This window comes from Notechis scutatus, chromosome 7 (genome assembly GCF_049901735.1).
Source record: "Notechis scutatus isolate UNSWTSFEM ecotype Mainland chromosome 7, rNotScu1.2, whole genome shotgun sequence".
Taxonomy (NCBI): domain Eukaryota; kingdom Metazoa; phylum Chordata; class Lepidosauria; order Squamata; family Elapidae; genus Notechis; species Notechis scutatus.
Window position 1 is genome coordinate 2,333,603 of NC_142015.1, and position 14,377 is coordinate 2,347,979.

At 46.3% G+C, this 14,377-nt stretch overlaps 1 protein-coding gene across 1 annotated transcript in view; it reads left to right on the forward strand.

Moving 5' to 3' along the window:
- Positions 1–13,432, forward strand: part of FER1L5 (fer-1 like family member 5) — a 66,970-nt gene extending 53,538 nt beyond the window's left edge. The window contains exons 38-47 of the mRNA XM_087969815.1: positions 649–797; positions 1,252–1,391; positions 1,515–1,603; positions 2,529–2,624; positions 4,167–4,308; positions 7,767–7,866; positions 8,232–8,443; positions 10,639–10,748; positions 11,888–12,035; positions 12,614–13,432. Coding sequence (XP_087825941.1) covers positions 649–797; positions 1,252–1,391; positions 1,515–1,603; positions 2,529–2,624; positions 4,167–4,308; positions 7,767–7,866; positions 8,232–8,443; positions 10,639–10,748; positions 11,888–12,035; positions 12,614–13,432 — 2,005 coding nt within the window. The remainder of the gene's footprint in view (positions 1–648; positions 798–1,251; positions 1,392–1,514; positions 1,604–2,528; positions 2,625–4,166; positions 4,309–7,766; positions 7,867–8,231; positions 8,444–10,638; positions 10,749–11,887; positions 12,036–12,613) is intronic.
- The last annotated feature ends 945 nt before the right edge of the window (positions 13,433–14,377 follow it).

Below are 14,377 nucleotides of genomic sequence, written 5' to 3' on the forward strand. Positions count from 1 at the left end.
CACTTAACAAAGAGAGATCCAACCTAGAATGAAGGAGAAATTTCCAGAGAGTGAGAAAAATTAATCAATGGAAAGCAAGCCTCCAGAAGTTGTGGAAGCTTCATCACTGGAAGTTTTCAAGAAGAGATTGGCTAGCCATTTGTCTGGAAGGGAATGGGGCCTCCTGCTTGGACAGTGGATTGGATAGAAGCAGAGGTGGTATTCAGCCGGTTCTGACCGGTTGTAGAGAACCGGTAGCAGAAATTTTGAGTAGTTTGGAGAACCAGCCAATCCCACCTCTGACTGGCCCTGCCAACCCCATCTCTTCTCTGCCTCCCATCGAGTCCCAGCTGATCGGCTGGGTCTTCTTTGGTTGCCCTGCACAGGAGAACGGAGCTGGAAAGCAGGTTAGTGGGGTGGGGAGGGAATGGATATTTTGCAGTATCCTTCCCCTGTCATGCCCACCAATCCACGCCCACCAATCCACACCATGCCCAGCAAGCCACACCCACAGAACCATAGTAAAAAAAATGGAATCCCACCACTAGAAGACCTCCATGGTCCCTTGCAACTTGGTTATCCTGTACTGAAGTGATAGCTTCAAGAAAAAGGCACAAGTCCTTCTGAAAACGCTCTCTACAAACATTGATCCCCTTCTCTCTCTTGTAGGGCTGGCCCCACACAATGGAGAGATCAGCTTCTTCCAAGCGAACTCTTGGAAAATCATATTCAGGCCAAAAACTTGCCCCAGACGGAGATAAGTGAAGATGGAAGCAAAGCTGTTTTCATGGGTAGAACTTATCTGCTCTCTGACTTCGGTAAGTTTCCATCCAACTTTCGGTACTGTACTGTTTGGGGCAGTGCGTCTCGCCCCAAACACTGACAACTCAAGAATGGGTAGAGAGCATCACAATTTGGAAGTGGAGGTTGCCAACTAGGATTCTTGGGAAATTCAGTGTCTCCTTTAACTATTGCAAACCCAGGTAGGAAAGCTATGAAGATGCCTGCAGGAAGTCAAGTAACTGCTGTCTAGCAATGTTTGGAAAGCTGGTTAAGGCTTTCCTTAGCTATCAACCTTCTCCCGGTCAAAAGGAAAGGGAATGAACTACATTTTGGAACTCCTTACTTTCACTCAAACCCACCTTAGATATTTTAACTTTAGAGATTCTTCCTCTTAACCCCCACTTTTAAAACTATAGTCACTGATGTTTTGCCTACTCAAGGCCTTGGGTTGAGTTTGATGGGATTCCACCTGATGTTTCCTCCTTTCAGAGACCAAAGTACCTTCGCATGGATTTCTGGGACCCGCCAAAGAACGTATGGCACTCCATCTTCTCCGGACATGTGGTTTGGTCTCTGAACACATAGAAACTCGCACCCTCTACGACTCAGCTCTACCTGGGATTGACCAAGTAACCCTTAATCTCAGATTTTCATACTATACTTGTTAGCTGATAGAAAGAAGAATCCGACAGACCGGCAAATCTATCATGGTGGATATCGTCTTATAAACCCTGTACCTCTCTCCTATCCAGGGTAAATTGCAGATGTGGGTGGACGTCTTCCCACTCTACTTGGGCGACCCAGGACCTCCATTTGATATCACCCCACGGAAGCCCAGGAAGTAGGTGCTGCCGATTTGTGTCAAGTCGCTTTACGCAACTAAACTAAATGTCAGCTGCCACCTCACACTTGCTTGTGCTTCGCTGATATGTGGTGACAGTTCTGCCACTGACTAAGGAGAAGGGGGACGAGGGCTTGCTTGGGAAATCAAAAGTAGGTGCTGTGTCATCTCACCCAGCTGGAAGAAGGAGGGAGTGGCATATTAGAACTGACCATTAGGAAAACAGCCAGCAAGATTTTAATTGGTTACCTTGGGGTGGGAAATGAAAGACAGTTAAGAAGGGGAATGCATATTGTAGGGAAGTTGGTGCGAATCTCAGTTCTGGCTCTGCATTGCTGCAATACATTTGATCTCTAATAAAAATGCACCTTTCTCAGCAAATGGAGCCAAGAATTGTTTTCTGCTTAGAATTCCCCCAAACAATTTTTCAGGAGGCAAGTGGACTTCCTTGTTTTTTTGTTTGAAGATGTTTTGCTTCTCATCCAAGAAGCTTCTTCAAGCTCTGACAGGATGGTGGGGAATGGAAGGATTTATACTCCTTGCAGACAGCTCTGGTCATTTGTATCCTTTGAGAGGGTCGTTGAGGCCACTTGGTGGTTTGTCAGAGCTGAAGAAGCTTCTTGGATGAGAAGCAAAATGTCTTCAAAGGAAAAAACAAGAAAGTTCATTTGCCTTCTGGGAAAAAAGAACACATTTGAGACAACCATGACCTGAATGACTGAGAAACTCCGCAGACTTTTAGCCGACTCTAGGCTCAAGGGATGCCCAAGTATAGCTTCCTCTTCCTGGAAGCTTCTTCCTTGTCCCCCCACCCCAAAAGTCAGAGGAGGGTAGTGGTTGACCTCATTGAGCTAGGAATGGAAAGATCCGGGTTCAAGTTCACTCTGCACCATAGGAAAATCACCTTCTTCTCTCTTCTTTCTAGATACGAGCTCCGCTGCATAATTTGGAACACAAAAGATGTGGATCTAGAAGATACCAATATCTTTGGAGACAAGATGAGTGACATCTATGTGAAAGGGTATGAGATCAGTCATCTTGGTGGGGGATCCCAATCAGGTGCATTTTGATAAGGAATCCATTTCCTCTGTTCTTAAAAAGATGTGATTGGTTATTTATTTTTCCCCTTCAGAGGAAGGAAGTGGTTCCATAGTATTCAAAAGTAGTAACATAATTCAGGGGGAGTTTGTAAGTTTCTTCTGAAACAAAAGGCGACATAACTCTTCCCATCTTCAGCATCTCAGCGGGGAGAGGAGACACTGAGAAAGCTCATGCAGATCCATCAGTCTAGCCATCGGTGGTGGGATTCAACCGGTGTAACAACCGGTTCAGTGAGCGCGCACTTCGCAGGTGCAGAGTTTGAAAAACAAACAATTTCAGCTCAAACTCACTTTCTGCTGCAGCCATGGTGAGTAAAACAGCTGATAGGCGGCAAACCGCTGTGCCACACGAATCAGCTGGGCTGAAAAGCAAAGAAATATAGGACAGACTAGGGCCATGATGGGGAACCTACGGCACGTGTTCCACAGGTGGCATGCAGAGCCATTTGTGCGGGCACGCGAGCCCCAGCCAAACTTACCTGCACTGTGCATGCACGTGCCTCCCAGGTGATTTTTGGCCCATTTGAGGCCATATTCGCTCTCCCAGAGACTCGAAGAAAGCCTCTGCAGCCTCAGGAGGCCGGAAAATGGGCCCTCCGGAAATACCAGAAGTGCCGAAACAGGCCCGTTTTCAGCTTCCAGAGGCTTCCCTCAAGCTTCCAGGAGGGCGAAAACGGCCTCCCCCAGGCTCCAGAGGCCCTCCTGAGGCTGAAAACAGGCACTTCCGGTATTTCCAGAAGGCCCGTTTTTCGGCCTCCTGAGGCTGCAAAGGCTTCCCTCGAGCCTCTGGGAAGACGAAAACGGCCTCAAACGGGCCGAAAATCAACTAGGAGGCGCGTATGCGCAGTGCAGGTAAGGGGGTGGGGCAGGCTGTTGTGCATGCAGCATTGTGGGTGCTGGAATATGTGTGCGCACACTATCGCACACACACACACACACACTTTCGGCACACCACAATAAAAAGGTTCACCAACGCTGGACTAGAGGTGGGTGGGCAGGGCTAACTAATTGCCGGAACTACCGGTTCCCTCAAACCGGTGTGTACCGGCTGAATCCCACCGCTGAATCAGGCCTTCTCTTTTTTTCCAATCCTATCTTTCCCTTGGCAAAGGCTTTGGTCTCTTCTTTGCATCCCTTGAGCGCCATTCCTGGATTCCTACTTCTACGGCCCTTTCCTTCTTCATCCCACAACCCCAAACCACAGCTTCTTCTGTGAGAAGTGGAGAATCAAACCAGTCGTGGTTTGACAGGAGTGTCATTTCTACCCCCATCGAAGGTCCTTCACACATTTCCACACAACCTACATGCCAACAGAGAGTCAGTGGACATGGCTGCTTTCATTTCCGTCTACACCTGCTGGCCAACACTCCAACCCGATTACATAATGCACCTTTCACTAAATCCGATCCCATTTTTGGGTTGGCTAAAAATATTTCTGTCCCTCTCCTTTGCTTTGGTCCCAGGTGGCTGGATGGCCAGGAGGAAGACAAGCAAAGAACGGATGTCCATTATAGGTCTTTGGCAGGAGAAGGCAACTTCAACTGGCGGTTCATATTCACACTGGATTATCTGCCCATGGAGCAAGCTTGTGTCCTCACTAAGAAGGTGGGGCATAAACTGGCTTTTAGTTCCCTTTCTCCCCACCCTCTCTTTTTCTCTCTCTCTCTCTTTTTCTCTCTCTTTTCCTCTCTGTCCCTCTCTTTCTTTCTCTTTTTTCTCTTTCTCTCTCTCTACTTCTCTCTCCCCCCTCTCTCTTTCTCTTTCCCTCTTTCTCTCTCTCTGTCTCTTTGTCTCCCTCTCTTTCTTTCTCTCTCTATTTCTCTCTCCCTCTCTATTCCTTTCTCTCTCGCTTTCTCTCTCTGTCCCTCTCTTTCTTTCTCCCTCTCCCTCTCTTTTTTTCTCTTTCTATCTCTCTACTTCTCTCTCCCCTCTCTCTTTCTCTTTCCTCTTTCCCTCTCTCTATCTCTTTGTCTCTCCCTCTCTTTCTTTCTCTCTCTACTTCTCTCTCCCTCTCTATTCCTTTCTCTCTTGCTTTCTCTCTCTGTCCCTCTTTCTTTCTCCCTCTTTCTTTCTCTCTCTCTCTCTCTCTCCCCCCTCTCTTTCTTTTCTCTTCTCTCTCCCTCTTTCTTTCTCTCTCCCTCTCCTTTCTCTCTCTGTCCCTCTTTTCTCTCTCTCTCTCTCTTTCTCTCTCTTCCTCTCTCCATCCCCCTCTTTCTTTCTCTTTCTCTTTCTCTTTCTCTCTCTCTACTTCTCTCTCTCCCTCTCTCTTTCTCTTTCCCTCCCTCTCTCCCGCTCTCTCCCTCTCTTTCTCTCTCTCTCTCTCTCTCTCTCTCTCTCTCTCTCCTGCTCTCTCTCTTTCTCTCTCCTGCTCTCTCTCTCTCTCCCCTCTCTTTCTCTCCCTCTCTTTCTCTCTCCCTCTCCTGCTCTTTCCCTCTCTCTTTCTCCCTCCCTCTCTCTCCCTTCCTCCCTCTTTCTCTCTCTCCTTCCCTCTCTCTTTCTCCTTCTCCCTCCCTCTCCCACCCTCTCTTACTCTCTCTTATTCTTCCAAGCCTAAAGATGGTGAAATGCTGCCACCTTCTGAGACAGACAGGAAAGCCACGGAATAACATACTTTCTAGTCTTTTTTTTAAGTAACAGGGAGTCCTCAACTTACAACGGTTTGTTTAGGCATCATTCAAAGTTACAATGGCACTGAAAAAATTGACTTATGCCCGTTTTTCAGTTACCGTATTTGCCGGCGTATAAGACGACTTTTTTGCCCTGAAAAACATGCCTCCAAGTGGGGGGGTCGTCTTATACGCCGGTAAATACGTTGTCACTCGGTGCAAGAGCGACGGGGCGGGCTCCGCAACTTGCGAAGCCCCTTCAAGCCCAGCCGGAGTCTCTTCCTCCTCCTCCCCCCACCCCCACCCTCCGCCCGGCTCGGGCGCTTGCGAGGCCAATCTGGAGGTGGGGTGGGGGTGGAGCGGAGGGTCTCTGGCGGGCCGCTTCGCCCAGCCAGCCCCGAGCCGCGTAATGGCCCGGGAGTGGGAGGGAGAAGGTGGTGGGGGTGGACTGTGGCGCCCTCCTTCTGGGCAGCGGGGCGGGGGCGGCAATTTGCTCCTCCGCTTCTCCCTCCCTCTTTGAAAGACCGGGAGGGCTGTGCTTGGGGGATGTCCTCGGGAAGTTCCTGATGGGACCCTGCTGGGCAGGGCCACCCGGCTCCCGAGCTGCTTTCCAGGGTCCCCTTGGGAAGAAAAGGGTCCGTGGGCGGTGGAAGAAGGCGAGGGACCTCCTCCCACCCCCTGTCCCGTCCCATCCCTCCTCTTGTCCCCTCCTCACTTAAGAGAGAAAGATCCGCCTCCCCTGCACCGAGCTGCCACCCGGCGCCGCGTCTCCCGGCCAGCGCGCTGCTGACTTGGGAACCGGCCAAGCGACTTTAAAACCGAACGGAGGCCAGAGATAGCCGGAATTACCCTCCACACCACACACACACACACACAGAGAGAGAGAGAGAGAGAGAGAGAGAGAGAGAGAGAGAGATTGGCAGCTGTCCATCCCCCACCCTTGAGTCCCGATGGCACGCACGCGGGGCTGTCACAAAGAAAGGGAGAGGAATTGAGTGCCAGCCTGAGAAAGGCGAAGCTGCCTCTCTAAAGCATTTTGGTGGCTTTGTAAGTTTGGGGGAAAGGGCGGGGGTGTCAATCAAGAATTATATCCAGAATACCCCAAGTGTTACAACTTACCGTATTTGCCGGCGTATGAGATGACTTTTTGCCCTGAAAAACATGCCTCCAAGTGGGGGGTCGTCTTATACGGCGAGTATATAACAAACTCTATATTTTGAGTGGAAATGTTGGGGGTCGTCTTATACGCCCAGTCGCCTTATACGCCGGCAAATACGGTATGATCTTTGCAGCGTTCCCATCATCATGTGATCAAAATTCAGATGTTGGGCAACTGGTTCGTACTTATGACCGTTGCTGAGTCCCAAGGTCACGTGAGCCTCCTTTGCGACCTTCTGATGAACAAAGTGACTGAGGAAGCCAGGTTATTAATGTAACTGGTGTTAACAGCTTAGTTTTCCCCAATGGATGTTTTTTTTTTTTTTCCTGGAAACTAGAAGTAAATGCCAGAAGCTGGCAAAAAAAAAAAAAAAAAAAACCATCAGAAATCAAAGTTATGCTGCAAAGAGCTGTAAATGTGAGCCAATTGCCAAGTGCCCAAAATGGAATCACAGGGTTATAAAGGAGAAGGAGGGAAGGAGAAGGGAGAGAGGGAGGGAGGGATGGAGAGAAAGAAGGAAGGAAGGAAGGAAGGAAGGAAGGAAGGAAGGAAGGAAGGAAGGAAGGAAGGAAGGAAGGAAGGAAGGAAGGAAGGAAGAAGGAAGGAAGGAAGGAAAAGAAAGAGAGTGAGAGGGAGAGAGAAGGAAAGAGGAAGGAAGGAAAAGAAAGAAAAAATAAAGAGAAAGAAAGAAAGAAAGAAAGAAGGAAGGAAGGAAGGAAGGAAGGAAGGAAGGAAGGAAGGAAGGAAGGAAGAAGTTAGGAAAGGAGAAAGAGGAGGAAGGAAGGAAGGAAGGAAGGAAGGAAGGAAGGAAGGAAGGAAGGAAGGAAGGAAGGAAGGAAGGAAAGAAAGAAAGAGAGAGAGAGAGAGAGAGAGAAAGAAAGAAAGAAAGAAAGAAAGGAATAAAGAAAGAAACGGAGAAAGGAGAGAGAAAGGAAGGAAGGAAAAGAAAGAAGAGAGAAAGAAAGAAAGAAAGAAAGAAAGAAAGAAAGAAAGAAAGAAAGAAAGAAAGAAAGAAAGAAAGAAAGAAAGAAAGAAAGAGGGAGGGAGGAATTATTGTCCGGTAATAACATTAAGGATTAATAGCACAATTTTAGTTTTTTCTTCCGATTGATCTGATCAAGGCATCTTCTTCTCTAGAAGCGTTAGTTTTGACAGGTGCTTCGTTCAACTGTTTCATTTATCCTCCCATGTATGTCACACCGTTCTTCCCAGACATCCGAGGGGGCGTCCATTACAATCTCTCCTTTTTAGCGCTTTCATCTTAAATACCATTTTCTTCCCTTCCGTTTTTCTTGCAGCAACATTTTTGGAGTCTGGATGAGACCATGCAGAAAGTACCTCCGAAACTGATCATCCAGGTCTGGGATAATGACAAATTCTCAGCTGACGATTTCATAGGTAAGATTTTTTTGAACAGGATGAGGGCTCTTGGAATAAAGTTTTCTGCCGCTTCTCAACAAGATTTTCCTCTCGGCATGCTCATTTTGTTTGATTGAGAATATATCGGCTGAACAAAACTCCACACCGGGGACAGGAAAGGCATCCAGCCATTCAACTATCTCCAGTCATTTCTTTCGTGATTGTCCACCCGTTACTTCTTGCCATTCTTCCATGCCCAGCTTCGGACGGTCCGATGTACATAGCAGGGCTGCTTAGGACGTTGCGTTACCTTCTGCGAACCATGGAAGGGTTGGAAGGGGCCTTGGAGGTCTTCTAGTCCAACTCCCTGCAGGGGACCTTATACTTTTGTTCCTCCTCTGTAGGCAACCTGGAAATCAACTTAACCAGCATTCCACGGCCTGCCAAGCGGCCTCGGGATTGCAGTCTGAAAGTCCTGCAGGACGATAGCGGCAGGGCCAGATCTTCCACTCCTTTTCACCGACGGAAACAGAAATGCATTTCCCTGTTCAGCCAAAGGAATATGAGGGGCTGGTGGCCTTGCATTGTCTTCGAGAAAGACAAGCCACGAGTGTCCGTAAGTCAGGAAGAGATTGGCGGGATACGGGTGCTAATAGGGTATCTCTAAAACCTCCAATTACACGTAGCATGTTTCCCCGAAAATAAGGCCCTGTCTTCTTTTTTTAAGTTTTTTTTTAATTTTTATAACAAAAACAACAAACAAAACCATCTTTCAGTTATACAGTGTCTCGACTGGGTACACATATCTTGTGCACATAATAATTTTTGCATCCATTTCTTGTTGAGTTTGCACTCATATTCTTTTTTTTTAATTTTAAAACAAACTTTATTAAAGATTAAAAAGAAAAATATATACAGTGTATAAAATACCACGTTTCGTTACCAGACAAAACCAATATACAAATACAAATATTGACATAAAACATATATATTTCTTATCAGCTAAGACGGTGTGATCATTTATTGAAAACAATTTTACTAATATTCATTTTCTATTTTTGGTATATGCTCTCAGTTTAACCATTTCATTTTTCAAATCCTTATCTTTCAATTTCCTGGTTTTTCTCCTTCATCCAGTTGTACCATTTTCCCCAAGCTGTAGTAGATTTTGAGTCTACCTTATAAGTTTTTGTGCAAGTAGGTCCATTTCAGCGCAGTCAAGAACTTTATGAATTATCAAATTATTTGTTGGCATTTGGTCACCCTTCCAGCATTGTGCCAACGCAATTCTTGCTGCCGTGATTATATGGAGAATTAAGTATTTCATTTCTTTTGCATAGTCCCCTTTTAACATTTCACATATTCTAATCAACAAAATATATTGTATTATATGATTATTATCATTATGTCATTAGGTGTTTTTTTTTGTTTCAGTTTTCAGCTATCCTTGAAAGCAAATCCCAACTCTTACTAGGTTATATATTCGTGTTATAACTTATTCAGAATGATCTATTACAGTATATCATTATTACAGTATCCTTTAATTTCTTACTCTGCTTTCTAACCATCCATAAAATAAACCCCAAATCTTATCGTACTCCCTTTCTTCTTGCTCTCTAATTGCTAATGTTAATAAGACCCTGTCTTTTTTTTCTTTTTTCTTTGCCACCAAAAAAGGCAACAGGTCTTATTTTCAGGGGATGTCATCCACTGATTAACCTCACTTGGCCCCATCGCCCCCAGCCTCCTTTTCTCTGTCAGGAGCTTCTTCTGCAGCCAGCAAGGCTTTCCTGAAGGCCTCTGCAGCCGATAATGGAGCTCTGGATCGATCCAGAGCTTTGTTCTCAGCTACAGAGACCTTAAGAAAACCTGGCCAGCCTTGCCGGCTGCAGAAAAAATGGGCTGGCAAGACAAGTGTTAAGGTGTGCGAGGCTGGCTACAACTGTCCAAAGGTAAGGAGTAGAGGATCAAGCTATTCTCCAAAGCAGTGGTCCCCAACCTTTTTTGTACCAGGGACCAGTTTCATGATTATTAATTCTTTACGGCCCGGTACAAAATGATCCACGGACTGATACCGGCATCAGCACGCACAACCAAGGCAAGGCGAGCCGAGCGACCGGCCAGCCAGCTGTCCCCCGCTTCTCCCCGCCACCTTCAACTCCTCCTTTGTACCTTCTCGCGGTCGATGGGCTTTTCAGGCTCTTTCTTAATCTCCTCCTGAGTAACGCGAGACTCCACTGCCATCGGGACGGCTCTTCGTTCGAAGCCACTGCCCCCTTCGACAAAACTAAGGCGCGAGGATTCCTTCAGCACCCAAACGCTGCTTTCCAACCGACGACCGACAAGCTCACCCAGAAGCACTTTCTCAAGCGCCGTCGAAACAAGATGGAAGCGCCCAAGTAGCAGCAGCCCGGTACAAAATGATCCACGGACCGGTCCCGGTCCGGGGCCCGGTGGTTGAGGACCCCTGCTCCAAAGTACCTGAGGGAAGGACACGAAGCAATGGGTGGAAACTAATCAAGGAGAGAAACAACCTAGAACTAAGGAGAAAGTTCCTGACAATTGGAACAATTAATCAGCGGAACAACTTGACTCCAGAAGTTGTATATGCTCCAACACTGGATGTTTATAAGAAAAGATCGGCCAATCATTTGTCTGAAATGGTATAGACTTTCCTGCCTAAGCAGAAGGTTGGACTTAAGACCTCAAGGTCCCTTCCAACTCCAATGTTATTCTCTACTGTATATTCAAGCCCATCAAGAATGACTTTTCATCTCCACTTTATGTTCTTGTGTGTCTCTGGCTTTCTAGGGAAAGATCGAGATGTCTCTGGAATTGCTGACCGATTTGGAGGCCGACGAACTGCCAGCTGGGAGAGGAAGAGAAGAGCCGAATGCAAACCCTTTTCTGAAGCCACCAGAGTAAGATCAGAACGCGGGTGTCCTCGGATAGAAAACCTGGTGGAGGGATGACTGTCCTCAGAATTGTAACTTGAGAAAGTATGGAAGGAACAATGGTGGGATTCAAATTTTTTTTACTACCGGTTCTGTGGGCGTGGCTTGGTGGGTGTGGCTTGGTGCACGTGGCAGGGGAAGGAGACTGCAAAATCTCCATTCCCTCCCCACCCCACTAACCTGCTATCCAGCTCTGTTCTCCTGTGCGGGGAACCAAAGACCCAGCCAATCAGCTGGGACTTGGGAGGCGGAGAATAGACAGGGGCGGGGCCAGTCAAGAGGCGGTATTTGCCGGTTCTCCAAACTACTCAAAATTTCCACTACCGGTTCTCTTTAACCTGTGAGAACTGGCTGAATAGCATCTCTGGGAAAGTAGCTGCAAGCCTTACATCACCATTCATAGGGATTGGCAGATTTGGAAGCAGGAAAGTATCTCAAAGATGCTTTCCCAAAAGGCAACTGGACTTTCTTGATTGTTTTTTTTTCCCTTTGAAAACATTTCGCTTTTTGTCCAAGAAGCTTCTTTAGTTCTCTTTCTTGGATGAAGTTGGCCGTGGTTTCTTGGTATTTGGGAGAACCACGAAGAAGCTTCTTGGATGAGAAGCGAAATGTTTTCAAAGGAAAATAAAAAACAAGAAAGTCCAGTTGTCTTTTGGGACAACCATGACCTGGATGATTGAGACTCTCAACCGACAGGCAGGCAGGAGGGTGGAAATTAAACCACCTTCCCAATTAGTTACCCTGACCAGGTCTAGGGGTTAAAAGCAGGGGTGGGATTCTACAGGTTCGCACCTATTCGCTAGAACCAGCTGTTAACATTCTAAGCAGTTGGGAGAACCGGTTGTTAGAAGAAATTACTGGGCTAATCCTGTAAGGAAGGCAGGAAGGAAACATTCTGGTGTTGCTTACAGAAACTGCCTCTTCATTAACCCTTATTACATTCTTGGCAGGACTAGACTTCCTGTCTCTGGAACTTCTCTGGATGTCTTTCTCCTCCTTTGCTGGTACTTTGCTTGTGTGGAGTGACCATTCAAAGTTACAATGGCATCTGAATACAGCGGCTATCTCACCACCCCGTCTCTCTTCATTCTTCTCCCCCAAACTAGGAGACCGGAAACCTCTTTCCTATGGTTCACAGCCCCCTTAAAGAGCATCCATTTTATTATCTGGCAGAAGAGTAAATGGAAGATCCTAATTTTGATTTGCATCCTTCTGGTGATCTGGCTGTTCATAGATTTCATCTACGCAGCGCCAGTAAGTTCTTCTCAGTAAAGAATGTGAAAATGTAAGCTGGAAGGGGAATCATGCTGTCAACTCATAAAATATTTCTATGGTCTATTTAGAGTTGCCAACAGAAAGGGAGGGGGGAACAGTGGGCAGCTTGCATTCTATAAATGTTTTCAAAGATAGTTTCTAGGTGATCGAAGTTTCTGCCACGCAAAATTCTAACTGGAGAGTATGATTGATGACTCTGGGCTATGGAGGTGTCCCATTGGAGAATATGAATGATGATACACCCAGGGGATGGGGGAAAACCAGGGTCAAGGGTGGCAATGAATTACGTGTCTCAGAGTCGGCTACACCCAGGCAGTGCCGGCATGTTAACTCCCAATAAATCCTCTTTAAGTTTTGGAAGTTTGGCTTGAGACTCACGATTTAAATTGGGTTAAGTGTTGGAATCCTGACACATGTTATAAGTAGTAGGGGTAGGGCTCTGTCAGTCATATGGGGAGAGAGAGGAGGGGAGGGAGGGAGAGAGAAAGAGAAAGAGAGAGGGATGATAGAGTTCAGTTTTTACTGGTTTCCTCCATCTTCTAACTTTCTTTACTCAGGGTTATCTGGCCATGAAGTTGGTCAATCCAATGAAATTGCGTGGTCCATCTTGGTCCAAGCAGTCTCCAAATAATAATATTAACACGAGCTTTCAATTAACATGGACAACCTCAGAAATAATGCAGACAATTTCAAAGGTGTCATTGCCACCAGCATCTCCCAAGAAAGGGCCACCAGGAGTTCCCAAGAAAGGACCACCAGGAGCTCCCAAGAAAAGGCCACCAGGAGCTCCCAAGAAAAGGCCACTAGGAGCTCCCAAGAAAGGACCACCAGGAGCTCCCAAGAAAAGACCACCAGGAGCTCCCAAGAAAGGACCACCAGGAGCTCCCAAGAAAGGACCACCAGGAGCCCCCAAGAAAGGACCACCAGGAGCTCCCAAGAAAAGGCCACCAGGAGCTCCCAAGAAAGGACCACCAGGAGCTCCCAAGAAAAGACCACCAGGAGCTCCCAAGAAAGGGCCACCGGGAGCTCCTGAGAAAGGACCACCAGGAGCCCCCAAGAAAGGACCACCAGGAGCTCCCAAGAAAAAGCCTCCAGCAGTTCCCAAAAAAGTGTCCACAACAGCTCTCAAGAATATGTCATCAGCAACTCCAAGTAAAGTTCCAACAACCATGCTGAAGAAAGGACCAACAACAACTCTGAAGAAAGTGAAACCAACAACTCTGAAGAAAGTGTCACCTCCCACCTCAAAGAAGCCATCTCCTAAGAAAACACCAAAAGCAACTGTCCCAAACCCATCACAACCAACTACCAAGAAATTATGGCCAACTTCTCCCAAGAAAAAACCAGTTCCCCCCCCAAAAAATTTCCACTCCTAAAAAAAGATTGGTAACACTGAAAACACCTCCAAAATAATCGTTATTCTTCCAAAAAAAATCCTTGCAGGATACCATCAACTACTAAGACCCTGGTCTGTTATAGTTAAGTGAAAAAAAATTTGCTACACAAAATAAATCCTGCTCTTCACAGTCTATTTGAAATGTCTTGCACTGAAGGGCCATTCTTGCTTCATCTTCCCTGTTGTCCTCAAAGGGTCTTAAGGAGTAGAAACACTCGGTCTTTTATGAATTTGGTACCTTCCTTCCAACTTTTTCACTTTTGATGATGTTCCTCAAAGCCAACTCCTGAAATACTTGCAGAGGGAGGAAGAGAGAAGACAGTGTGGAGTCAGGTAGGACTTCAGAAGAAAGTACACCGTCCTGGTATCTCCAAGAGGTGATGAAGGCCCCTCCTTCAAATGAAATATAGTTCAAGAGAAGTCAACGCCTTGTTAGTTAGAGAACTAGAGCCATAAATAGTTGCAATTCAGTTACACAAGTTTTCAGCCATCACTGGAGCCAAGTCATACCATACAAAATAAATATGCCATCAATGGTCCTTTGATGCTTTGGGTGAGATAGTCCTTTTTAAGAAAAATATGAAGGAATTTTTTTCATGGAGTAAAATATAAATCAAAAGAGAAATGGAAAAGGAAAATGAGGCAACAAGTGAAAAAATAAAAAAAATAAATATATTTAAGAAATATAATGACGTCTGACCTTCTTTTCAACCGTTACAATCTTAAAGTCCTTCCTCGTCTTAATATTTTTTTTACAAGTTTCTTCAGCTCCTCATTTAATCCACATTTTCTTCATCTTCAAACCCATACATCGTTTCCTTCTTCTTTCAGCAAGAAGTCCATATAAGGTTTCCAGCCTTTCAGAACAGTTGTTATTGTCTTTCCCTGACCAGACAGATCTATGCTGCCCAGCCAGTATATGGGA